The sequence below is a fragment of the Nicotiana attenuata genome, unplaced genomic scaffold (assembly GCF_001879085.1).
Source record: "Nicotiana attenuata strain UT unplaced genomic scaffold, NIATTr2, whole genome shotgun sequence".
NCBI lineage: Eukaryota > Viridiplantae > Streptophyta > Magnoliopsida > Solanales > Solanaceae > Nicotiana > Nicotiana attenuata.
The window spans coordinates 69,273-97,086 of record NW_017671173.1 but is presented as its reverse complement, the minus strand read 5'-3'; the positions used below and the strand labels follow the sequence as shown (position 1 = coordinate 97,086).

The window sequence follows — 27,814 nt, the reverse complement described above, 5'->3', positions numbered from 1 at the left end:
AGGTCAAATCACTAGTTTGTTTTATTATTTATAACACAGTAATAGGTACAAATAGCAGCCAAGGGGAGGCAGGAAACCAAACGAATAATCATAAAAAGTAAAAAATACATGGCTCATGCATGGTTTTTTAAGCAAACAAGTACTACAAATAATGTCTCAATGATAACTTGAAGATCGCATGTGCTTCTTTAGAATATCAATTACTCCCTCTGTCTCATTCTATGGACACACTTTCCATTTTAGACTGTACCAAAAAAAATAGCACATTTCTATCTTTAAAAAAATTCAATTATAAACTCCGTGTTTTACCCTTAGTGAGATGATTTTTAGCCACACAAATGTCTGACTTGTTTTAGACCATAAATTTTGAAAGTCTTTCTTTCTTTCTCAAACTCCAAAGACAAACACTGTCACATAAAATGGGATAGAAGGAGTAATATCATGACCAATGATCTCCCTAGTAACTTTGGAATTCAAGTAGAAAAAAAAAAGAAAAAATAGGGAACAAAGGGAAGAATGACAAAGAAGTGAGTCATTCAAACGCACATGAAAAAGTGCACATTCTCTCAGCACAATTTTGGCTCGATAAGGTATTGTATAAGGGGGAGTACAATCCCTCCTACCTCTTAACCACACCTTGGTTCATTTTTTGGGGGATTCAGATAATGAACCCTAATTGGCGTCTGATGCGTAGGTGAATAACCCATCTGGTCTAATGAACGGATAAGCAATCACATGATGATGCAGGATCAGCATTCCTATGTGATATCCTATCGTTCCCTAGTAAGGCATAGAATTACATTTTATTAAGTGGAACACAAACTCCATCTCCAACGTCACCATGTTACCATAATCAAACAAGAATTAGGTTAGTAAGATAAAAAGAATTTGTTAAATCTCTTTCACGATCATCTGAAAACAATAACCCCCAATCACCTCAGAATAAATTCTTCACCAATCCACTTGTAAGAATCTCCTCACAAGAGTCGGGGGTACTTTTAATCCACCTTATCATATTCGTGCACCAAAATATCATTTCTAAATTTGGGCATTTAATCGTGTAGCTCTAGTTCTCTGATAATAACATTTAAATGAGCATGTTTTACAGATCAAACTCGAGAGAATTTTATGCAGTTAAGAAGAAAGAAGTACTGTCCACAAATATTGTTGAATGAAACTGAATAAGCAATATCAGTGTAGAAAAGGGTAGGGAGATCAAAGATAAGGAGTATTATCCAGAAAGATTGCTGAATGAAACAGACTAAGAAATATCAGTATACAAAAGTGATAGCAAGATCAGAGATTAGGCTACAGCAAATTTTTCCTCCTTTTTCTAATTGCTTGGCAATAACTTCTTTTTCCATGACGATGGAGTCTGTGCCAGCTTGCGCACCTCAACTATTCCAATGGGTTTCTGCTACCTCTCACCAGTTGTTTAGCTATAAATTTTAAGGAACCTAATGGTTTGTGTTGTAAAGGACCTATGACTCTCAAATTAGAAATTACAATTCATTTTAAACTTGCTGCAGACAGAGTGTAACTAAAATGGACAAGGATGGTAGCAGAATAAGAACTACAGAGATCAGATCTGGTAGCTACTATGCAATCACATAATCATAGAAATGAACATTGTTCTGCGAGATATATCAAACCATTTCTACACCCATATGCTATTGTGCATGTCACTCTGCAACGACTCCGCAAGTACAACTGCTGAAAATAAATGAAGTCATATTTAATACTTCATATCTCAAACTGAAAGTTCAGATTTCTAGTTTGGGCCATCCGAAAACATTGTCCACCTTCTTAAAACAGAATACTTTGACACGACTCCTCTACATATTTCACAGCAGTACATAACTTACAAAGTAAAAACAGCAGCAGCTTTGAAACTTCCATTGCTCTATACTAAAGTTTAGAGGACCTATATTTCACAATGAAACCTTATTCAATTACCCTAATTAATAGTGACAGCTTCCAGTAATAACCAAGATAATAAAAGCAACAATAAAGTAATATAACAGAAAAATCATCTAAGAAATTTAAGTGAAATAGAAGAAACCAAAAAAAAAAAGGACACATACTTCTTCGAGAAACAGCTGGCAATTTTTTCTTCAGAATAACAAGGAGTAGAAGAGTCCCTTCCCTTTAGATCAATATTTAAAACGGTTTCACCTTTGTCTACAGGAAACTTATAAGGTTCTTCCTGTGACAACAACTCTCGCTTGCATTTTCTTTGTGAAAACTGCCTGTTTAATGTCCTTTTGTGGTCACAGGGATTCAGAGCGTATATTTCTTTTTTGAAAGCATTGACTGTCTTAGAATCTGCCTGCTAATCAATAAACAAAATAAAAATAAATTAATGGTAACTCCAAGCAGAAGAAAAATGAATATAAGATTGATATTGTACTTTTGCTTCCAACTTGTTCAAGAAACAAGCAGCAAACGTGGACTGCGGAGAGGATACAGATGGTGAAGCCTGTGGCTTGAAGTCATCAGGTGCACCTATCAAGTATCAAGTCGCATCCAACTTTCAGGCTGTCCTTTTTGAGTAATAACTTGAGTAAAGCAACTTAAAATGACAAATAAGACAATTTTGATTTCCGCATAGTTGTCCATGCACATGCACACAAATCCACAACAAATTCTGATTGTATGAAGAAACTTGCAGAATACCTAGAGAAAACTAAAATATCTTCAAGATGGGGGGTGGACACACTAGGCTTAGGCGGGATGTGTGCTCTTTATTCATGTGGGAGCTTCAGCACTATATGGAAGCATGGAAATTTAGATAGAGCAAAGCTCCTATACATCCCATTAGAATTAAGTAGAAAAAATGATAAAAATGAAACAAAAAGATGAAGGGCACATAGTAAAGCACCGAAAATTTTGATGCTTTTTGAAGCTCAATTCAACACTTAGGTGCGTATTCTAAGGAGTGATAACGCTAAAGAATACATGTCAGAGTTATTTCAGTCCTACATGACACAGCACAGTATACTACATCAGTCTTGATGTGTTGATACACCATCCCAAAATGAAGTTGCTGAGAGGAAGTGCAACGACCCGGCCGGTTGTTTCATGAGTTATAGCCCTGTTTTCCCCATTTCTGCTTCTTTATGTGTTGTTCAGCTTGTGTTGTGTGGTATCGGGTTGGTTGGTTCGGATTCAGAGTGATTTTGGAGAGAAATGAAACACTTAGTCTCCTATTTTGAAGTTAAATTGGAAAAGTCAACTGGATGTTGACTTACGAGTAGATGATCTCGGATGTGAATTCTGACGGTTCGGTTAGCTCCTTTTAGGTGATTTTGGACTTAGAAGCGTTTTCGGAATGTAATTTGGAGGTCCGTGTTAGATTTAGGCTTGAATTGGCGAAATTGGCATTTCTCGGTCGGCAGTGGAAATTCTGATATCGGGGTCGGAATGAAATTCTGGAAATTGGAGTAGGTCCGTAGTGTCATTTGTGACGTGTGTGCAAAATTTCAGGTCATTCGGACGAGGTTTGATAGGTTTCGCCATCGTTTGCGGAATTCGGAAGTTTAGAGGTTCTTAGGCTTGAATCCGAGGGTGATTTGGTGTTTTGATGCGAAGGTTTGAATAAGTTTGAATAGTGGTATATGACTTGTTGGTATTTTTGGTTGAGGTCCCGAGGGCCTCGGGATGAATTTCTCTAGTTGCTTCCGAAAATTGGTCTTTACATCAGTTAGATATCAAGAATGCGTTCCTCTATGGTAACCTTCAAAAGGAAGTGTATATGGAGCAAACATCCAGTTTTGTTGCTCGGGGAGAGTATGGGAAAGTCTGTCATTTGAAGAAGTCCTTATATGGCTTGAAGCAGAGTCCTCGAGCTTGGTTTGGCAAGTTCAGTGAAGTAGTTCAGGAGTTTGGGCTGAATATGAGCAAGTGTGATCATTCAGTCTTCTATCGGCAATCAACAGCTGGCATTATTCTCCTCGTTGTGTATGTTGATGACATTGTTATCACAGGAAGTGACTATGCGGGGATCTCTTCCCTCAAGTCTTTCCTGCATACTAGGTTTCCTACAAAGGACTTGGGCATATTGAAATACTTTTTGTAAGTAGAAGTAAATAGAAGCAAGAAGGGAATTCTTTTGTCTCAGAGAAAGTATATTCTTGACTTGATTGCAGAAACTAGAAAGTTGGCAGCTAAATCCAGCAGTACTCCAATGGTTCCTGATGTGCATCTTATGAAAGATGATGGCGATCCTTTTGATGATCCAGAGATACAGGAAGTTAGTTGGGAAATTAAACTACCTCAGTGTGACTCGTCCAGATATTACTTTTGTGGTAAGTGTTATTAGTCCGTTCATGTCTGCACTAACGGTCAAACATTGGGTAGCTTTGGAACAGATTTTATGTTACTTGAAATGAGCTCCTAGACTAGGCATATTATATAGCAATCACGGCCACACTCGTATTGAGTGTTTTGCAGATGCTGACTTGGCTAGATCCAAAATTGGTAGAAGATCAACTACATGCTATTGTGTCTTTGTTGGAGGGAACCTGGTATCTTGGAGGAGTAAGAAGCAAAGTGTTGTATCTCGATCAGAGCTTGTCACAGTCTACGCGTGAAATTATGTGGATACATCATCTTTTGACTGAAACTCAGGTATGACAATCAAGTTGTCCTCCATATTGCGTCAAATTCGGTGTATCATGAAAGAACTAAGCATATTGAGGTTGACTGCAATTTCATTCGTGAGAAGATTCTAGAGAACTTGATCTCCACTACCTACGTGAAGATAGGAGACAAACCAGCTGATTAGTTCACAAAGGCATTGAATGGAATTCGAGTTGATTACCTTCATAACAAGTTGGGCATGATCAATATTTATGCTCCACCTTGAGGGGGAGTGTTTCATAATGAACGTAGACATATTCTGTTACTTAATGAACGTATACATACTCTTATGTAAGGAACATAGCAAAGTTATAGGAATTAACAACAAATCTATAGGATCTCCTTTTTTATTCTTTCTACAGTTAGGACGCTATGTACTTGTATATATACTTGTTACAACTTGACATAATATACAATGAAATTGCTCAATCCTCTCTCTATTTTACAGCTTGAAATGTCCGTCAAGATGTTTCTTTAACCGGATGATTTTCTCAGTCATCTTTGGTAATGAGTCTAATAACTATGTTGTCTGCATACACCACCGCATAAGCACATTAACCTGGTGAAATATGAGTAAAACACTGAGTGATCTGCATCACTGCGTTCCTTACCAAAATGTTGAATAAAAATACTGAACTTTCCAACACTAGCTCGTAGAGACTGTTTTAATCAAAAACAAATCCCACAGTTTGCACGAAATGGTCTACATAGCTCACAATCACACTGCTCCTCGTTCATACTTTTCCAAACTGTACCGAGCAGTGGCGGAGGCAGGATCCAGTGTTATTAAAGGTGAAAAGCGCAAAAAAGCTCTAATGTATGTTGGAGCTTTAAGCGCAAAGCGCAAATAAAGCATGGGCTTAACGAAGAAAGGCGCAAATGGAGAAAAATTACAAATATGTATGTGTAGTCCAAAACTAATATCTATAAGCATGAATACCAAATATATGGACTAAGAAATTGAAGAAAAATTACAATAAAGTGAAATATCAATGATTTAATATGGCCTCTTCAGGATTATGTTCATTGACAAGGAAAAGTATGCCTTAGAGCTTTGATGACAATGTTGAAGCGCCCACTAAACGAGGCAAAGCGCTCAATATGTTTTGAGCTTCGCTTCAGGGCTTAAGCACGCTTTAAGCGCGCCTTTGATAACACTGGCAGGATCTCCAAGAAGGAGGTTCAAAAAAAAAATTATAACTAGTGGGAATTGAACCTATGACCTTAGTAAGATTTTGGACCCCTTGACCACTAAGCTACACTTTTGGGCTGTGTTAAGGGGGTTCAAAACTTAATATATAGAGCTAAAAAACAGATTTTGCCTTATATATACAGTGTAATTTTTCGGCGAAGGGGGTTCGGGTGAATCCCCTTCCGCCCCCCTAAATCCGCCCCTGGTACCGAGACATTAAGTACAGCAATTCAATCACTATTTTCTCTTGTGCAGCTGAGTGTAAAACAAAAAATAGCATTCTAGTAAATTACTCTCATGATTAAAATTTTACGAAATGTAGTGAATGCACAAGCACGAAAATACCTACAAGCACACAATGATAGAGATGGAACTGTGAAATTAACCAAAGAGGAACAGAATAAAAGTCAAAGTCAAACCTTTTGGGAACCGACCTGCTGCCGTCGTTCTAATTCACCCTCGTGCAGTTTGATATTTGCCCTAAGCTTTTCACCTCCATCGCGTAACCTAGCACCAATGGTGCCGGACAGAGACCTTTTAAGCCTCCTAATTTTTTCGGTCAATTCGGTATTTGATAAGTTGGAAAGTACTTCTTTGTGCTCCTCTCCGTCCATGGCGGATGTAACCACAAGCTCCGCCGGAGGGTCTTCGTCGTCGTTGATTATTTTTTCCCAGTCTATAGTAAATTTCATAGGGAAGACCGGGGGAGGGGGAGGAGGGAGGGGTTTGTACACGGGTAAAATGGGGATAGAGCCCCGATTTCATGAAGAAAACGGAAGAAGACATGGCCGCACGAGGCATAAAGGGCCCTGATATTTGTACCTAATTGGATATCACGGTGGTGATTGGGTTACATATTAGTAGTAATTAAAGAGCCAACAACAAGGGTGTGGTGGATTGGTGAGTAGTCCTTCATCCTAACCGGAGGTGTCGAGTTCGAGCCCCCCACCATATAACTACAGAACAAGTGGAATGTGACACACTTAAAGCAATAGGTACAAACTCAATCACTTTTTAATCATGTTATAAATTGGACTAATCTATGCAGTAATCGGCCAAGGACGGATGTGGCTATTAGGACACTTAAAGCAATACTACTGCTAAGGTACAAACTCAATCACTTTTTAATCATGTTATAAATTGGACTAATCTATGCAAGTAATCGGCCAAGGACGGATGTGGCTATTAGGTCCGAAAGTAAATGTTGCACTCTTTTTCCCTTGAACCGATTTTACCCTTGAAGTGGGTTTTTCGGCAAGGCTTTTAACGAGGCAACAGTAAAACGTGCTACCTTAGATTTGAAGATTGGTTTCGGACTGGAATCAATGATCGTTTGCTTCAGGTCAACAGTATCCGAGCCCTCACGAGTCAGATCTCGAATACTGGGGGCCACTACCTTAGGAAGGGAAAAAGAAAATTTTATGTGCTAAAAGTTAAGGCTTAGTGGTTAGGATTCATTGTAAGGGCGAAACGGTCGTATGAACCGTGCCCACATAGTCTACTCTAGCCATGGCACAAGTTTTTATGCACCTTCAATCATGTACCTTGCATACTAAGAAATGAAAGAAATTTCCACTTACCTTACACTTTGTTACTATGCGCCTTTGCTTCTTCGATCTTGGATCCTAAAGCCCACGGGCTACCCCTACTTGGGGACTATCGAGCTCACGGGCTACCCCTACTCGGAGACTATCGAGCGCACGGGCTACCCCTACTCGGGGACTATCGAGCCCACGGGCTACCCCTACTCGGGGACTGTCACCCGGTGAAAATTCAATCGACACCGGCTACCGAATCCCGGAGGCACCAAACGTATTAGGGTGCCCTAATATAAAAGGCTACAGCCAACCTATAAATGGCTCGGAGACGTCCGAAGTCCTTAACCAGAAAGTAAGGCCCTTACGAAAATTAGAAACCTATTAAAAGGTTACCCTCGGCAGAAATATCGTCTGGAAATAGTTAAGCGTCTTGAAAACCTCCGGTCTCACCGAGGGCTCGAAGTCACAAGCAAACAAAGTTGCATCGAAGTCGGGCTTCGTTCGAACCTCCGAAAAACGAATGCCCCAAAACTACATATGATTCTATGCTAAGGCATCAAAAACAATACGCAAATAGGAATTGCAAGAAGATACTGGAAAAGTAAAGACACGATATTTTCAGAAAGGGAAAATTTTCATATCATATTCCAAAATATATTTACAAGGGCCCAATAGAGCGGCCTTAAATTAAACAAAAAAAAATACATAAGAAAAAAAACTGAAAAAATACTAAGGCATCTACACCTGGTCTTCACCAGGGCCCGACTCGTCGCCAGAACTGTCGGATCCTTCAAAGCCCTCGGAACCCTCGGAGCCTTCGGGACCCCCAGCTCCCGAGGGCACGTCCTTTTTCAGTACCTCCAGGTGACAAAGCCCGGATAAATGCTCTAGAGCGGCCATGTTCATGCCATCGAAAAACGTGTTGAGGGCATCATCTGGACCCTGTGCTCCCTCACTTGACTTCTTTTTGCCCACTTGGGCCTCTTCGAGAATGGACTCGGTATAGGAGGGTGTCTCCACGATGTCAATTACACCAGTCGCCTCCTTCGGAACATGAGTGGCTTCTTGGGAGGCTGCAGCCTCCATCTCCCCCTCTGGTTCCCAAGTTAGAGGGGGATCGACCTCGTGGGCCTCTTTCTCGGTCGTCACCTGCTCCCCCTCATTAAGGTTCGACCCATGAGCAACGAAGAGGTCGTCATCTTCGAGCTCGTCCCTGAGCCGGTAGAGAGAATCAGGGTCCGGTACCCTGGACTTAGTGCTATTCTTGGGATTCTGGACCCTTGTGGCCACTCTCTTCTTCTTCTTCTTCACGGTAGCCCTGGGCTGCCCCAAAACGGAGGGTTTGGCAAGTAAGAACGGTTCCTCATCCTCATCCAGCGGCTTAAGTTTGGTGGTCTTAGGCCGACCTGTAAGAAAAGAGAAAAGGTTAGCAATGTGTATGTTAAGAGCGTGGTGATAACTATTCAGGGAAGTACCTCACCATGAGCCCATTTGCCCTTGGAAAGTTTCCGCCATGCATGCGCACTCGGAGTACGACATCTGCTTGCAGATCCCTTCGATCCACTCCTTGAACCGGGGGATTACATCAGGAACTCGGCAATAGCTGCACGATCGCAAATATAGGCAACGAGAGAAAGAATAAAAAGAAAGAAATACCCAATAAAGACAATACTTACGGGATGCGTTCTACTCCTCGGGAAACGGTAGAAACTCGGGGGAATCAGGTCTTTGGTGTTACGCCCCGCAACATTACGTTGATATTTCGTCCTGCAGTATTACATTACGATGATGTTACCCTTCGTAGTATTAAATTACGACGATGTTGCACCCTGTAGTATTGTACGTTGAATTTGTCGTAAGGTAATTGACATCAGTCCAAGGTAAAGATTATTTGGAGATTATAAGGATTATGTTATTTCAAACAAGTGATGAGTAAATTCGTGAAGGTGAGAGGGGAAGCAAGTCAAGGAAAATTAATTTTCGTCCAAGTTTGGCATGTTGGGATAAAATACGGGCGGAGCAATAATACCTGATATTTATAGATTAGTGGCATACAAGGTACCACATGACCATGATAGTAAGGTGTATAAGATATGTGAGAAATGAGTAGTATTTTAAGTAAATTGAGATAATTTTTAATTATGCGAGTAATTGGTTAATTATCGGGTTACGGGACATTACCTAATTAATTAATAAGTGGATAAAGATTAAATTTCCCACCCCCATCCCCACGTGGCAGCATGCCACTTCATAAAGAGATGACTCTTAGTCACTCTTGATAGATGGCAAAAGGATGTGTGACCAAAACACTTCAATAATGTGAAGTGTTACCCAAATCACTTCAATTCCAAAGATCTTTCAAAACCAAAACCATACTACAATCAATCCTAAACCTCATTCCTAATATTTTCAATACCAAAGACCTCACAATCAGAAGTAAACATTGGCCATTTTCCTTGCAATCAATTCCTAAAAAAATCCAACAAAAATTATTAAAGTCTTAGCAACGTAAAAATTTTGCGATTCTAATGGAGTACGGTGCAACCTTTTCCAAGAATATCGTACAGAATTTTTCCTACTCCAGGTATGTTAAGTCTAAGCTCTTCCTTCATTTTGCATAATCTCGTAATTACACGAGTTTGATAACAAAACATAAAGAAAAATTCATATCCCGGAATTTACGTATATTTTTCCTAGCCTTGTAAGTATAGTATTCAATTGAGTATTTCCTTCTTCCGGTCAAGAGAGCAGAGAGTCTATATATATAGTATTATAGTATTTTCATTACCATCAAGCTATAATCAATGGGCAGGCCCCAATTAGGCAACCTCTGATCAGATGGTAAGTTATATACCGATCCTAATGTGGTCGAGCGCCTATGAGCGAGCCCAGTTGGTCGAGATACAGAGCCTAGTATGGCCGAGCGCCTATGAGCGAGCGTACTACGGCAGAGCAATTATTTATATATATATATATATATATACCGAGCTTTATAGGGCCGGACATCTATTTTACTTACTATATTGAGAGAGTTGAGTCAGTATCAGCAGGTAAGCATATCTTCAGATTATCTTTAACTTCCAGCTACTTGCAGTTACTATATTATCAGTTCAGTTTTAACTTTCAGTATATTGCCTTACATACTCGGTACATTATTTCGTATTGACGTCCCTTTTCTGGGGGCGCTACATTTCATGCGTGCAGGTTCAGACAGAAAGAAGGGTAGGCCTCCTCATTAAGTGTTGCTCGAGTTCAGCTTTATTGGTAAGCTCCATGCCTTTCGGAGTTGTCGGGTCTAGAACCTTATGTATATCTTGTATATATATGTATACATGTTATGGGTAGGTCGAGAAGCTGTTCCGATCACAGTATATCCATCAGTAGAGGCTTATAGACATATCTTGTCAGTTAGTGCAATATGTTGGGCTTGTAAGCCTTGTATGTATATTTGGTTGGTTTGTCAGCTGCAATAATTATGACGGCCTTGTCGGCCCAGCTTTATATTGATATTTAGTCAGCATTCGCAGTTGTCTTGCAATGTGGCCCATGGCCAAAGTATGACATCACATGTTCAGAGTTCCTTAGTCGCAAGTTGGTACGCAAGGATAGGTGAGGCACTGGGTGCCAGTCTCGTTCCCAGGTTCGGGGCGTGTTCGATTTTCACCCAAACGAACCTCCCCTGCCAGCCTTAGTCTCGGTCCTCATCGATGCTCGAGAAGGGAGCCTTGCTTGCTCTGTGAATGAGCTTGATTAGTCCCCCTCGGAAGATTTAGGGACTGTACAGGCAGAGTAGATGGTCGAGGGTGAACCGAAGAGCTTTGGTGTTGTTCACAAAATGGCGTAAAAGGATCACAATCCACCAGAAGATGAAGGGGCAGCTTGCTGAGGCATTGACTTGGAAGATTTTGCCATTATAATCTGGAAAATAGAGGTCTGAAGAAAAATATGAAGATTTGAAGATTGTATTAAGGTATGAAGGTCTGGAAATGTATGAAGATGAAGATGAAGATATGAAGGCTCAATGAAAAATGTATGAAGATCCGGAGAAGTTAAAAGGTGTTAGAATGTTCGAAGGTATAGTCTAGAATCGGAAAGTGGAAGAAGTGAATGGGGTTGAGGCTTTTATAGGGGAAAAAGCAATCAATGCGCGATGTTTCACATTTGAAGACAGCCAGCCTATAACTGACACGTGTACGAAGTCAGAACGACACGAATGATGGGACGTTTTGATTTACTCGTCATCTCAGTTATAACATATTGTGGAAGAAATCGGGGTTCATCTATCATTTCCCATCGTTTCGGCAAACCTACTCTCCAGAAAATGAGGGGACTATCTATATATGGGTAAAATTGGGGATAGAGCATGCCCTGATTTCTCGGTGAAGAACGGAAGAAGGGCATGGACGCACGAGACTGAAATCGAGGCCGGAAACCTTTCGTATCGAGACCCATGAAAGAAGAACGATGTGTTCTCACCGGGCATGATAAAGCAACACTACCCGGACCCAGAATGAGTTCTAAAACCTCGAAAAATGTTACACACGAAGGATAAAGGGCTGTGATATTCGTACCTCACCGGATATCACGACGCGGATCTCGCTCGATGTCGATTACAGATCAGTTATTAACGGGAAAGGAAGATCTTTACCTTTTTTAGACTTGCACTAGGGATGAAACTCTCCTAATATATAAAGGGAAAGTTTTTTTTCTTTTGATACACACATTATAACACGCGAACCAAGGCAATAAAAATTTATTTTTTTGCTTTCTAGCTATTGCAAAAGTTCTTACTTAACTGTTTTGTTCTTTATTCACAATTGAGTTCGAACCAAGGGTCCGATCTAGGGCAAAACTACTATCCAACCTAGGTTCGGGTGTCACGACCCAAAATCCAACTAGTCGTGATGGCACCTAACCCAACCCGCTAGGTAAGCCAATCAACAACTAACCAGTTCCAATAACAATTTAATAATGCAATTAAGTAAAGAGATATCTAAATCTGATACATTCCCCAAGGACTGGTAGTACAAATCATGAGTTTCTAAGATTACAATTTACAAAGCTGGTATGAAATAAATATATCATCTGTTCGAAAAGTACTTAAACAAATTTTTATATTCTAAGTCTACCATGAACAAGAGGCGGCTACGACCGGAGCGCAGGTACATCTTCAAATCTAGCTCCCGTCGATCTCAGCAACGTCAACAGCCAACATCTGCACGCAAGGTGCAGAAGTGTAGTATGAGTACAATCGACCCCATGTACTTAATTAGTAACAAACCTAACCTTAAGGTTGAAAGTAGTGACGAGCTGGAACAAAGGTCGGGTCCAACACCAATAGCCAACAATAGTTCATAACAACGTAAAGCAAGTAATTAAAGAAGTAATTCAAAGATGAAATGCTCAGCTTATTCATAGTTTTCCGAAAAATAGTTTCGCTTTTCAAGTATATCAGTGAAAAACCCAAATCCTTTTGCCGAAATCGTCCAAAATATGAGTGAGTTTGAAAACAGTAATTTTTTCCAAAAATCCTTTCAAGCCAATCATGGCACAAATCAATATAACCTGCTGCGTCGTGTAGCCCGATCCCATAATATAATCAATATAACATGCTGCGGCGTGCAACCCGATCCCATAATATCACTCACACTCAGGACCTCGACCTCACTCAGTCATCAATCTCTCTAGTCTCTCGGGCTCACAATGCCATGAAACTAGCCCAAAATGATGATATGATGTGTCAATAAAGGGTAACAGAGACTGAGATATGATATGCATATGAATGCGTATGACTGAATATGTAATGCAATGAAAGCAGATAACTCAACAGCAGAAATGACCTCAGTGGGTCCCAACAGGATAAACATGTAGCCTAGACATGGTTTCTAACATGGATCACAGCTCAATCGTTCAAGTACGTAGAAATTTCATGGTTACAGGTAAGATCAGGTAACTACACAGTACCACAGAAATAACGGAGTCACAATTCACACGGTGCACGCCCACACGCCCGTCACCTAGCATGTGCGTCACCTCAACACCAATCACATAGCAGGTAATTCGGGGTTTCATACCCTCAACACCAAGTTTAGAAGTGTTACTTACCTCGAACAAGCCGATTCCAATACCAAGCAAGCTAAGCAATGCTCCAAAAATGCCATCTCGGCGTACCAACCTCCAAACGGCTCAAAACTAGCCAAAAGCAACTCAAATACATCAAATAATACCAAAGGAAACAAACCCAATCGATAAAGGTCGAATCTTTAATCAAAATCCCAAAAGTGACCAAAAAGTCAAACCTGGGCCCGCGCCTTGGAACCCAACAAAACTCACAAAACCCGACAACCCATTCAATTACGAGTCCAACCATACTAGTTTCACTCAAATCCGACTCCATATCGATGTTCAAAACCCAAAAATTTACTTTATGAAATTTTAGGCAAAATCCCCAAATTTCACTTTGAAATCATCAATCAAATGCCAAAAACGAAGATGGATTCATAAAATATAACCAAAATCGAGTATAAAACACTTACCCCAATCCATATGGTAAAAATTGCCTCCAATAATTGTCCAAATCCAAGTTCTCCAACTCAAAATATGACCAAATGAACAAACCTTCGATATTAAGTATTTTTGCCCAGCTGTTCTACCTCGTTATGTGTGCTAAATGATCCCAAAACTCGCTTTTGATACCTCCAATTGATTCCTCATAAAATTTCATTCAAGTTAGGCTTTTGAATCACTCCATTTGACCTTATAATGAAGGAGATATGTTGGTTTCAATATTTGGAAATAGTGAAGATTTTTATATTGTAATTAATCTAAAAAATCTGGCAACCCAATTCTTAGTAAAATAATCATAAAATCCTTATACGATGTCCAAATTGGACTATTCATTTTGCTATGGCTCCTTAATTACGATACGGATCTAATTCTTTAGTCAAAACAAAAATCAGAGTTCATTTGTTCAATGCGGTACCATTTATGCTTGAAGAAACGACTTCGAAACATAAGAAAAACGAGCACAACACAATCCAAACCTATTCGAAACTCACCCGAGCCCCTCGGGACCCCGTACGAACATACCAACAAGTTCCATAACATAACACAGACATACTCAAGGCCTCAAATGATGCATAACAACTTCGAAACGATGAAACACACCTCAAATCAAACTCAATGAACTTTCGAACTTTTGACTTTCAAAAACTCGCGCCGAAACATATCAAATCAACTTGGAATGACCTAAAAACTTTCACACAAGTCCTAATACATGATACAGAGCTACTCGTTCCCCCAAACTACCGAGAGAAGTGCAAATTCTCAAAACGACCGATCGGGTCGTTACATTCTCCCCCACTTAAACATACGTTCGTCCTCGAACATGCCAGGAGTTGTTCCTAAGCCGTCAAACCGCTGTGTAACCTTACCATGAACATACCCGGGGGTGATCCCACGTCACCCTATTCCATATAGGCCCGACAACACAATATAACTGAAGATCATTACTTCAACCTTAATCCATAAATCACAGAATCCAATTTTCAACATCCGAAATTTACTACAATACTTGAACTTCGCATTTACACACTGTATAAGTCTGAACAAGCTGTATCAAGCCATAACCACAACCCAAGATGTAATCACTCGACATACCACACGACTCGCATACTCATTGCAAAATTTCCGATCATAGTAGCTGCTCAAAATAACCCAATACCGGTAACAAACCTCATGTCAAACAAAACCTTATTCCAAAAGCCTTTGTGTACTGCAGATGATGAAAGAAACTCGCAGAAACTCATAACCATTCATCATATCAACAAGTCATGGAGCTCCCTCTCCTTCGACAAGAACTATAGCCAATTTCTAAGCCGATCAGCAACATTATCCCTTCAAATATACCGCAATCAAATCCAATAGCACCCATTCTAGGTCCGGTGACCTCTTCTTTTCAAATACAAGCTACTCTACTGATATGCCACACCATTACTACCCAGAGCCATAAACCGTGCAATCCGTGCACCAATACGCAATAATTCAAATGTACTCAAACATAGAAAATGACTCCAATGAGAGAATTGTCCCGCAAGCTCAACAATTAGCACCACAATGCAATGCTAAGAACCCATCACACACCTTAGAACCAAAATACACCAATCTAACACAAAGGATCCCAACTCCACCGCCCGAATGTTTAACACATCTCTCACACGTGACGATCCCACGAGGTATACTTCCATAATTATCTTTCGTGCCACATAGCAAAATCTGAATATCAGCAGTCGATCAACCAAGCGAGTACCACAATACCAATGAAGCATCCGAAGTCAAAATACAATGCACCTTCTGAAATGCACTCTCCTCAGGCAATACCTGTTACATCTCGCGTTTTCGTACGTTAAAGTTTTATCTTCAGTTAATTGACGTAAACTCGAGGATGGGATTATCTTGAGGTTAACGTATTTATGCTATTTATAACAAGCGATAAGTAAGTGTCATGAAGGATAAAGGGTACACGAATTAAAGAAAACGAGTTTCGTTGAAGGTGACCGATTTAGGATAAAATACGGGTCGAGCGATAACCCGATAGTTATGGACTAGTACCATACAAGGTACCATATGACCGTAATAGTATGATGTATAAAGTGTATTAAAAATGAATAGTATTTTCAGGTAATTTGAGATAATTCTTAATTATGCGGGTAATTAGTTAATTACCGAGTAACAGAATATTACCTAATTACCTAATAAGTGGATAAAGATTAATAATTCCCATCCCACCCCTCCAAAAACCTGGCAACTGGCCACAACCTAAGGCAAATGACTCCTTAGTCATTTTGATAGGTGGCAACTAAGTTAGCAAAGAAAGGGACACATCATTTCTTATGATTATTATACAATTCTTACCATCAGAACATTAGGAACTTTTACAATTCAAAAGACATCAGCATTTTGCAAACCAAAAACGTTAGCAATTTCAAAGCCTTCAACAAAGCTTCCTTTCTCATATCTTGAAAACAAGTCACAATCAGAACGTTAGAAACATTGACAATTCAAGCTCCTACAAGATATTAACAACGAGATTCTTGCATCCAAATTCTCCTGCAAAGAATATTATACGGATTTTTCCCTACTCCAGGTATGTTAAGTGAAGGATTGCGTATAGGTGTTCTTAACACGCAGTGGATGATAGTAACTATCCTAGGCAGATCTTTTCGTGTTTAAAATTTATTTACATGTCAAGATCGGATCTAAGACGTACCTGGTGAAAAGAGTCTCATTTCATAATTTTTTCGATAGTGCGAAGACTCTATGCGTATCCACACCGAGACCGGTCCTTGCTATCAACTCTTTGATCAATGAAACCCGCAAACAAATTGAACGAAGAATATTGTGTTGAAATTTTTCTCAAAAATCTCAACTCAAAGGTAGAAGAACAAGAAACACTTTTCTTGTAATTGTATTTTCTCTCTTGACTTTGTATTGCACTCTCACTTTCACAAAGTGGATTTTCTTCTCAAGACCTAATGCGGCAAATTTTCTCCATCACCTTTATATAGCATCACCTATAAACCCTTTACATATTTGGTTGAGGTAATGATTTACTTAAGGTAAAAGTTTAATTCCAAAACTAATTTTGTGGAATTTTCTATGGAAAAATCGAAATTCCCATTCACTTGGGTAACGTGACTGCCGAGAATACCTTATAGATTTTGCCTGTCCAATTCCAAATTGGATTCCTATTATAAACCTTTTATAATAATAATTTTCTAACTGAAAGTTGCAAAATCCTGTAAGCAGGCAGCTAGCCGTGTCATTTAACAATCCAATTCTAGATTGGATTTCACAGTTAAGTCTTAAATAATTTATATATATCTTATATATAAATAAATATTAATTATGAGTATCGAATATATATCGTTTATATATATTTCAATCGAGAGATATAATTCAATTTTCTATTCCAAATAGAAAACTTCAATTTGTTTACAATATTAATTATATCCTTTGGCAAAGAATATAATAATATTTCATTTGGACTAATAACTAGATTATTTGACTAATTAAATTCTATAATTTAATTATCAAATAGTAAAGTAATTAGTCCTTTAAGAAAGATCAGAACACTCGTTAGTGTGCGACCCCATAGGTTCAATACTAAGCCGGTAGCAAATTGATTACATCAATATACTAATTAAGGGTGGCGTCTAGCAACACTCCTTAACGTCCGGATAGCATGAAGTATACAATTTACTCTCAAGAACCGTAGAAGAATAATGTAGTAATTCCTTCTGTCCTTATAGCTCTGGGTCATCCTAGGATATGGTTCAACTGTCAAATCCTAATAGGCGACTAACTATGTGCTCATGTCAAGTATAATCGACCATTGAATGGCCTAAGAAACTCTTTTCTTCTTTCATTCAATTGCCCTGGCCAAGGTCTTAATTTGGTCGTTTATAATCCATGACAACATGGAGCTTAATCTCATTACCAAGAGTTGATAGATTCCATCTCGATCAATCACTAATTCTACAAGCATTTAATCGTACCCAATATCCTTTCAACTATCGCCCTACGGCCATAGGCGTCTAGTATCAAAGCACAATAAATAACTTGTCAATTACTATGAAGATCTCAGGTCAAAGGAAACTCTTACATCACATTCTTCAAGAGAATATCCTATTGACACTTTATGGTAATTCTAACCAGTAGGAATTATCCAATGAGTCGGTTCAATAATTATATCGCTATATGCATCATCTATCTATGTGATTTAGTTAATGAGATCAACTAATCTTTATCCAATAAAGACGATCACATAAATATTGATCTAACCGGATTACTAATGTCCAAATTAATAATTCTATGATCAAGAACAAATTTAGATTAAATTATAAGAGACTTCACTCTCACTATCATGATATCCATCACAATGTCAAGTCTCAAAATTTAATCAAGGACCTTATCAAGTTAATCAAACAATTACTAATAACTATGATAAAAGAATATCAGATGCCATGCATTTTAATATCAAATAATGTTCACAAAAATATGTCCAAATCATCAAATATGAGATTGGATCTAGGGCATATCTACTATATCCCTAACATTAAGAACATCCCTTCTTTATTTTTTTGGCATGATCCCAATTATACGAAAGAAACGAGCAAATGCACAACTTTCATAAATTACTCTATTCGTAAAAATGCTAGAGATGTGTATATTCTTATTCTCCCGTAAGTCTTATTATTCTATCGTCGGTTCATGGGTCTCAGAAAAATACGTATTTGATAAAGTTTATCCGAAAAGCGTATTGAGTTTTATGGCATTCCGAGAAAATCTTATTAACGTATTTCTTATGCATTCCATGCATTTATACATGTACATTGACCCATGACCAGATGACGTTATATACGCGTGTATATGTATATTATATTATATGGGATACGGGAAAAAGGTTACGGCGTTATATACGCACCACCACCTGATCAGTTGGTATATGTTGATGATGTTGCCCACATTGGCCAAGACGATATGATGGGATGCCCTCAGAGGCTTGATGATATTATGTACACCTATACCTATGCATGACACGACATTTATATGCACGTGTATGACATTATAAATGTTTCAGAATTTACAAAGATATTCAGATTTACAGATAGATTTCTTTATTCCATGTTTCATCCATGTCTTTTATGTATTGATTTTCATGCCTTACATACTCAGTACATTTTTCGTACTGACGCCCTATTTCACGGGGCCTGCGTTCCACGCCCGCAGGTGCAGGTAGGCAAGCTGACGGTCCCCCTTCTTAGGAACCTTGATAAGCGAGAGTTGGTGTGCTCCACTTGATCCGGAGCTACTTTTGATTTTGGTACGATATGCTTGTATATATATACGGGTATGACGTGGCTCAATCCCGTCTTTGTACAGTTGTATTTCTATTAGAGGTCTGTAGACAGTATGTCTAGTTGTATAGTATGTGGCCTTGCCGGCTTTCAGTTTTGAGGTATATAGTTGTCTATAGAAGCTTTGTCGGCTCGCCCTACATATGTTGCATGTATATGTACATATGCCTTTTGGGCAGGTTTCCTTCATGTATATTGTCGCGCCCCCTTTTTTCCTTCACGAAAATCGGGTTTGTGACATTCGATTGGGACAACTCTTTCCTTTTGGGAAAGGGTTTTTTTGCAAATTTGAAGAGTCGCCACCTAACGATTTTGAGGTGCGTTAGGGCACCTACAACTACAACTATATATTATTTGATAACCAGATATAGGGTAAGGGCTTGAAATTATCCCAAGGGGAAGGTGTTAGGCACCCCTCAGGATCCACTAGTGTAGTTCCCGGCCAGATGGTTCTTTGTGAATTTGTGCAATTAACAAGTAAACAAACAAGGCTCAAATAAGAGGGGATTTTAAATACACAAGCGTTTGGAAATGATGAAATAAAACAAAGTTTTGAAAGAGTTATAACTAAGCATGCTAACGAATATAAAGGAGGGGGGGGGGTCCTAGGTTTATTTATAATATGGATCACATCAATGCAATACCCGGTAATCACTCCTCAAAAGAGGGGCTACACGTGGTATTAGCGCATCGGTCATCATATCCATATCTACACTTCCCGCCCCGTAAAGGTATTAAAGCGCTGATTGGTCTCGACCTCTATTGCATGCTATTACCCGTCCCATTCCTATCAGTCCCGGAGGAATTTAGGACTTTTATTCCTATAAGAGGGAGGATTTTAGGCTGACTCTTGGGTTTTAAAGGTAAAAAGACTAAGGCGACATCCAAAACACATAGGACTGCATATTAGGGGAAACATGTAAACAACTAAAAGGCTCATATATACCTCCTCAAGTAAAGCACATAAATAGCATGACTTGAAACACATTTAGGGCCAGAATTTAAAGTACTAAGACAGGGGAGTTTTAGTTGTTGAAGCAGACCAATTTATTACATAACTCAGATAAGAAGTCCGAATCAGGCCTGCCTGCTGGTTGTAGCAGTTGCTAATTAAACAAAGGCGGATTCAATTTTATCGTTATTACCTATGGCTTGCCTAGGTGTGTATGGATGATACTCTATAAGCATGATATCTATTACTGATTCGAAATGGCAAAGCAATAATAGTTTTAAAAGAGCAATTGGATCCTATAGGCATGCTTTCTAGACCGCATTAATGAAAGGAGTAAGTTGTTTAAACTAATCCAACACAGTACGAGTCAAACTGATTTTAACTAAACTGGTTTCAGATTTTATGGACATAATCTCTATTTTTGCTGATTATGATCCCTACAGACATGGTATCTAATATTAAAGGCTGATTTGGTCCTATAGGCATGGTATCTAATGAAGTGGAGTAGGCAGGATTATTTGATCACAGCAAAATTCCTATAGACATGATTTCTATAAAATATTGATATTAACCTTATGGGCATGACATCTAATTTTGAATCTGATTGTAACCTTGCAGATATGACGTCTGGTTATAGCCATTATATCCTATAGGCATGATATCTAATTGTGGAAGTGAAATAATGCAGAAATTTATTAGATAGGTCCTATATTCATGTTATCTAAGTGTAGAATTAACACGTGCAGGACTTTATTAAATAGATCCTATAGGCAGGATATCTAAGTGTGAAAGTAAACATGCAGAACTTTACTAATCAGATCCTATAGGCAGGACATCTAAGTGTGGAAGTAAACATGCATAACTTTATTAATCAGATCCTATAGGCAGGATATCTAAGTGTGGAAGTAAACATACAGAACTTTATTAATCAGATCCTATAGGCAAGATATCTACCCTTAAAACATGCACAATTACCCCACCCCTTATCACTAACCAACCCCAATATTCGTTTACAAATTATTACAGACTAAATACTGAATTACATCAAAAATGTAAAAAAATAAGAAGTTACAACCATAGGAAGCCTGATTCTAACTTCCTCTCTGAGTTATGGAATAAACCACCTCAAATGCCACTTGTTTCAAAGCCTTTCTCAGACCTGGGTGTGTCAAAGTTCCCTAAGGGTCTCAAGGGACCCCGGGCAGTGCTTACACCCAGGTTTGCATAACCAGATAGAGATGAGTGCAGTGGAAGGGCCAACTCTTATGTGTCCAAGTTCAGAGGGAGCTCAAGGGTCCCAAGGCAAGGCTCACACGAGAGGGACAAAACTTAGATTCTAGGAATATAGTGAAAGTGCAGAACATAGAGATTTTAAAACTGGGCTGGGAAATAGTAAGTGATAAGGATGATTTGAAAACAGTAGTAGTAAAATTTAAACTACACAGAGTTAGCATTTGCACAAAGGGGTCAGGGGTTTTGGGAATACATTGCATGAAGCATATGACCCTAGGAGGGGTCAGGTTTAGACATGCACAACAATAGAGGATGCTGGCATGTTCACAAACCAGCCAGAGAATACAAACACAAAGAGGGGATGCAGGGTTTGGGATTCATACACATAGGAGAGCATTAACTCGAAAAAGGGGAAGGGAACACATTTCAACATGCTAGTAATGTAACTTGATTGCAGAAACATAAGCAGAAGTGGACAAGCATGAAAGAAGTTGAAACAATTACAGAAACATGTTGTTGTTGATGCTTGAAAATTAACTAGGACATACCAGTCAAAGTGCAGAAAAAAAAGTAAGCAAATGTCCACAGCCTAGCCTTGGCTTTCAGCCGGCTAGACAAAGCAGTAGCACAAATAGTAACAGAGAAAAGAGAGAGTTTTTAGTGAAGTGTGTGTTCTGAACTTAGATCGTTCATGTCTGTTAAAGAAAAGAAGGGTGGGTATTTATAGTTTTAAAAACAGGTGGTAAGTAAGGTAATCAGTAAAGTCTTAACATAAACATGGAAACAATCACAAATTAGAATCAATTAACACAAGTGATTCCCTTTAATTAAGGAATCACTGTTTAACGGGCAGTAGCAGGTTTTAATTAAGGAAAGAAAATCAGTTTGAGGACAGATTGATCATTGCCATATGAAGGGAAGTAAAAGCATGAAGTAAATCATCGAGTCTAAGTACAAAAAAATATGCTTATTTTTGGAAAATATTCAGTAAGGTAGAATATCACAGCAAAGGAAAAGAGTCAACTAATTTTAAACAAGCGAGTGAAATTAGGGTTCATAAAAGAAAAGCTTTGTAATCAGTCACAAGACCAAGACCAATCAAGGAAGAGGCTTCAGCATATAAATAGAGTGAACAGGAACATCAAACATGCGAGGCCAAACACATTGGCAAAAGAGATAATCACAAACATGCAGTAGTGGCAGAAATAAGCTAGGATTCAGTAGTAAAGCAAACATTCGAGGCATAGTAGTCAAGTAGGTCAAGTCACATAGAATCAACAGTAAAGAAAACATAGCATCAGGTAAAAGAAATCAGAGGCATGTAAATGTCTCACAGTAGCAGGTGAGGAAGCCTTTGAGAAGTTAGGGTTTCAACAAAAGTTGAGTTAAAAAGATAGTGAAACTCAGAATCAGATAAGTCATATAAAGAAAAGAGGGCCTGAAATAAGGAACCTTTAATTGGGTCCAGTATACTTTCAAACAAACAGTCTCAGACCAAAAGACCTAGGGTTTTTCACAATAATCGAGTTTAAAAGACGGTAAAACTCAGAATCAAACAAGTCAAACAAGAATGAAGAACTTAATCAAGCAAGCACACATTTAAAGAAACAATTTCTAGAACTCGGATAAGACTAAAAGAACTAGGGTTTTTAATATGCTGAAATAGATTGAAGAACACCATGAGCAAATAGCAAAATCATCAAACAACATTAAGATCAGAGAAGAAAACTTTAAAGGAAAACCCTAATCGTTGGAAAAATGAAGAGTCGTTTTTGAAAGAAAAGTTGAAGAACCTTCGAGAAAAACACTTAAAAGTTCATAGTAAGCACAGATCTAAGATAGATATGAAAGAAGTCGAAAAGTCTTAGAGATTAGGGTTTCAGAAAACCCAAAAGAAATGAGAAAGATCTCAAAAGATACCGATCTAACCAGGAAAGTCAAGGACCTGCCTTGAAAGGCCATGGATGGCCGGAGAAAGGTCGTGGATGGCCGGAGAAAGGCCATGAACAACAGTCGAGCAAGGAATGGACCATACTCCTTTGAGGTCTGGTCATGAAACCATAGAACCAAAAACACAAATGACCCCGGAAGGCCGGTATAGATCTCAAATGACCCCGGAAGGCCATGGATTTGGTAGGTATTAGGGTGGATTAGGGTGGCGGCGGCTAGGGTTTAGGTGGGTTTCAGAGAGAGTTGAGAGAGAAGAGGGATTCAAGGGCGGCGGTAGGTGGGAAATGAATTAGGTTTAGGGGTCTTTTGGGGTTTAATTATGGTAAAGGGCAAATGGTGATTAAATGATCAACAACCTGGATTAAAGAGGGTAGGTAGGGGTTTGGGTTTGGGTCGGTTCAATTGGAGATTGGGTCGGGGTTTAATTGGGATTGGGCCGGGGGAATTGGGTTTAATTGGGGTAGGATTTAGGCTATAATTGAAATGCAATTGGGCTAAATTTTAAATAGCCATTTTCCCTATTTAATTTATAAAAAGTAAATAAGTTTGTGAAAACAAAATTGAAAGCACTAAAATAATTTATATAGTATTATTAACAATTTAAAAATATAGGATCCCATTTTATAAACATGAGACAAATTTAAACCTAAAAATGGCTAATATTGCAATTATGTGCAATTAGCTTTAAAAATACTAAATAAAATTGTAAAAATATGCAAAAATTACTTTAGCCATATTTTGGCATAAATATAAAGATCCAATAAATGAATCATCAAAAATAATAATTTGGACATTATTATTGGGATTTTATGGATAAAAACATAAAAATAAATTGATTTGAAGCCTTAAAAATTATGGAAAAATAATAAAACACTTGAATATGCTTACATATGCATATATATGCCCTTTTGAAGTTGTTTTGCATATTGAAAATATATAGGGAAAAATTGGGTGTCAACATATATTATTCTCGTAATTCAGCAGATGTTATTCAGGTTTATATCTTAGACGCATTCTTAGGGGTGTTTGACAGGTAGGACTCAGGCACTCGTCGCGGCCCATCGGTTTGGGTCATGACAAAAGTGGTATCAGAGCAGTTCTGTCCTAGGATTGTCTATTGACCGTGTGTAGTAGAGTCTTGTTTATGGGTGTGTTGTGCACCACACTTATAGACAAGAGGCTACCGGATATTTAGGATGGTTACTTTCTTTCTAATCCATATTGTGCGATAGATCTGAGTCATAAGTATCCACTCCTAATCTTTACCTTATTTATGTTTTTACTGATGCCTGTTACTACTAGAGGACAGGCGCAAGCCGCTAGCATAGGTCAGAAGGCTACGTAAGTGTTAGAAAGAGATATAAGTTACACTATGGGGTCAGACCCATCGGAGATCATGGGTTCTATTGAGGAGGATCCATCCGAGGATCCATATGAGTCATGCGTTCGACCTGTTTCGACCACTCTGGCAGCAGATGGGGTGAGAGGAGTTTCGACCATTGATCAGGGTATGAGGGGAGTAGTGTATGGATTGGCACAGCCGGGTTTCCCTCAGGCTCAAAACTATGTTAGGGTATTTGCGGACACCAGCTCTTCTGAGGTTCCAGATAGTCCACAGTCTTGGGAATCTGTCAATCAAGGTTCATCTGTGTATATTTTGGGATACGCAGAGGAAGAGGATAGTAGTTGGGCCAAGAGGAGGAAGGTAACTGATAAGGATATGAAGGTTCCGCTTCGAAGTGTGTCTGATCGAGGTTCTCATATAGGACGAGGCAAGGACCCTCTACTGTAGACTTCCTCCTGATGTCAGCTTTTGGTTGGTAAGTTCCACCTCTTCTTGGAGTACTACCAACTTAGGATTCTGAATGTGTTAGGTTGTTTTATGAGGACGTAGGGAGCCCCGTCCCGACTTGTATATATTATAGTTATGTCTTTTTTAAAGGTTCTGCAGACAATATCATGTATATAGTTTTTGGTATGACATGTCTACGGCCTTGTCGGCCCTTATGTATCCATATAAACCTCTTTTTTGGATGAGTTCTACGAGTTAAGTCCTAATATCGTTACGTATATATATAGAGGTGCCTGTAATGGCCCGTGATAAGTTTGATAATAAATAAGGATAAGGTACGTGGCGCTTGGTTGGGTAGAATTGATGTTATAATGGGTATGGATTGGTTGGCTTCTTGTTATGTTAACGTTGATTGAAGAACAAAGGTGGTTCGATTCTAATTTCCAAGAAAGCCTGTTTTTGGAGTAGAAAGGTAATACGACATCTCCGAGAAGTAGATTTATTTCCTGTCATAAGGCAAGGAGGATGATCAGAAAAGGTTATGATTATCACTTAGTTCGGGTAAAGACTGTGAAAGTAGAGTCGCCAACCGTTCAATCTATCCCTATGGTTAATGAATTTCCCGATAAGCTTCCAGGTCTTCCGCCAGAGCAAGAAATTAAGTTTTCTATTAACCTACTACCTGCTACTCAACCAATATCTATTCCTCCCTATAGAATGGCCCCCGCAGAGCTGAACGAGTTGAAGGAACAACTAAAAGACTTACTTGAAAAAGGCTTTATCATACCTATTACGTCACCGTGGGGAGCGCCTGTGTTATTTGTAAGGAGGAAAGATGGTTCCATACGGATATGAATTGATTATAGATAGTTGAATAAGGTGATGATCAAGAATAAGTACCCGCTCCCGAGGATTGATGATTTATTTGATCAGTTGAAGGTTCCAAGTGTTTTTTAAAGATAGACTTGAGGTCCGGATACCATCAGGTAAGGGTTAAGGAGAAAGATATCCCAAAGATAGAATTCAGGACCAGATATGAGAACTCTGAATTTTGTGTTATGTCGTTCGATTTGACCAATTCCCAGCAGTATTCATGGATTTGATGAACCGTGTGTTCAGGCCCTTCTTAGATCTGTTCGTAATTGTATTTATCGATGATATATTGGTGTATTCTTGTTCAGAGATGGAGCATGCAGATCATTTGCGTACTGTGCTCAGAGTTATACAAAAGGAGAAGTTGTATGCAAAATTCTCTAAACGTGAATTATGGTTGAACTCTATAGCTTTTCTTGGGCATATCGTTTCGGGTGAAAGCATCTGGGTGGATACACAAAATATTGAGGCAGTAAAGACTTGACCTAGACCCCTGATACCGATGAAGGTTCGTAGCTTCTCCGTTTGGCAGGTTATTACAGGAAATTTGTAACAAAATTTTTTTCTTTTACTCCCTCCGTTCCAATTTATGTGAACTTGTTTGACTGGGCACGAAGTTTAAGAAAAAATGAAGACTTTTGAAATTTGTGGTCCTAAACAACTCAAAAGGCCTTCACTCAGGGCCTGAACGAGCGGAGTTCTATGGCCTCGCGACAGCTAAAAGAAAATCTAATCGAGTATCCTGCCGTAACCTGGTTGGATGTCCATAACCGATACTAGTCAAAGATCAGGGTCGAGGATGATCAATTGGGAGCCCCTTCGGGCTCAGTATACCTAAACAGGGTCTTAGCAAAAGAGTTGAAGCCGAACAAAGAAAGGTATCAGCCATACACCGAAGATAGGAGAAACGCCTCGAGACGCAACCCACCTCGCAATGACCGAACCGGTCAACCGAGGCCAGAACCCCCGAGGGTTCATTAATAGAGCCTGATTCGACAGAAACATAGGGCCAACAGGGGCACCAAGCCTATCGGAGTACAACTTCAACGTTGACATTTCAAACATCGTGTTCGCCATCGGCAAAATCAAGGATACCAGATGGTCTAGGCCTGTACAGTCGGATCCTTCCCAAAGGAATCATAACTTAATATGCGAATTTCATAACATGCATGGCCACAGGACCGAGGATTATACCAGCTGCGAGAAGAAGTGGCCAGGTTACTCAACAACGGTCATCTCAGAGAATTCTTGAGTGACCGAGCAAAGAATCAGTTCCGAGGAAGGGAGGCAGCCAAGAAGAATGAAGTAAACGAGCCACGACACGTTATTCACATGATATTAGGAGGGATCGACACTCCTCAAGAATCCGTGATGAGAAGGACAAAAATTTCCATCACCAGAGAAAAGCAAACCCGGGGATACGTACCCGAAGATGCCCTCACGTTCAGCGAGGAGGACTCCGAGACCCTATCTCAACCTCATAACGACGCACTGGTAATCTCTTTCCTCGTATATACATTTCAGATAAAACGTGTACTCGTGGACCCAGATAGCTCGGCCAACATTATCAAGTCGAAGGTAGTAGAGCAGCTCGGACTGCTAGACCAAATTGTGCCCGCCACTCAGGTCCTCAACGGATTTAACATGGCAAGCGAGACAACAAAGGGAGAGATCACTCTCCCGGTCAGCGTGGCCGGCGCGACTCAAGAAGTCAAATTCCATGTC

At 39.2% G+C, this 27,814-nt stretch overlaps 1 protein-coding gene across 6 annotated transcripts in view; it reads right to left on the bottom strand.

The window, feature by feature from the left end:
* The window catches only part of LOC109206433 (ubiquitin-like-specific protease 1D), a 28,578-nt gene extending 21,932 nt beyond the window's left edge, over positions 1-6,646 (bottom strand). For 2 of the 6 annotated variants that reach the window (XM_019369253.1, XM_019369255.1), the window contains exons 1-2: positions 6,253-6,645; positions 2,085-2,332 (exon numbers count right to left, since the gene is read on the bottom strand). In XM_019369253.1, coding sequence (XP_019224798.1) covers positions 2,085-2,332; positions 6,253-6,525 — 521 coding nt within the window. In that variant the 5' untranslated portion in view covers positions 6,526-6,645. Of the gene's footprint in view, positions 1-2,084; positions 2,333-6,252 lie in introns of all 6 variants that reach the window. The other 4 variants (XM_019369259.1, XM_019369254.1, XM_019369257.1 and 1 more) reach the window with 4 other exon arrangements.
* Positions 6,647-27,814: the final 21,168 nt, after the last annotated feature.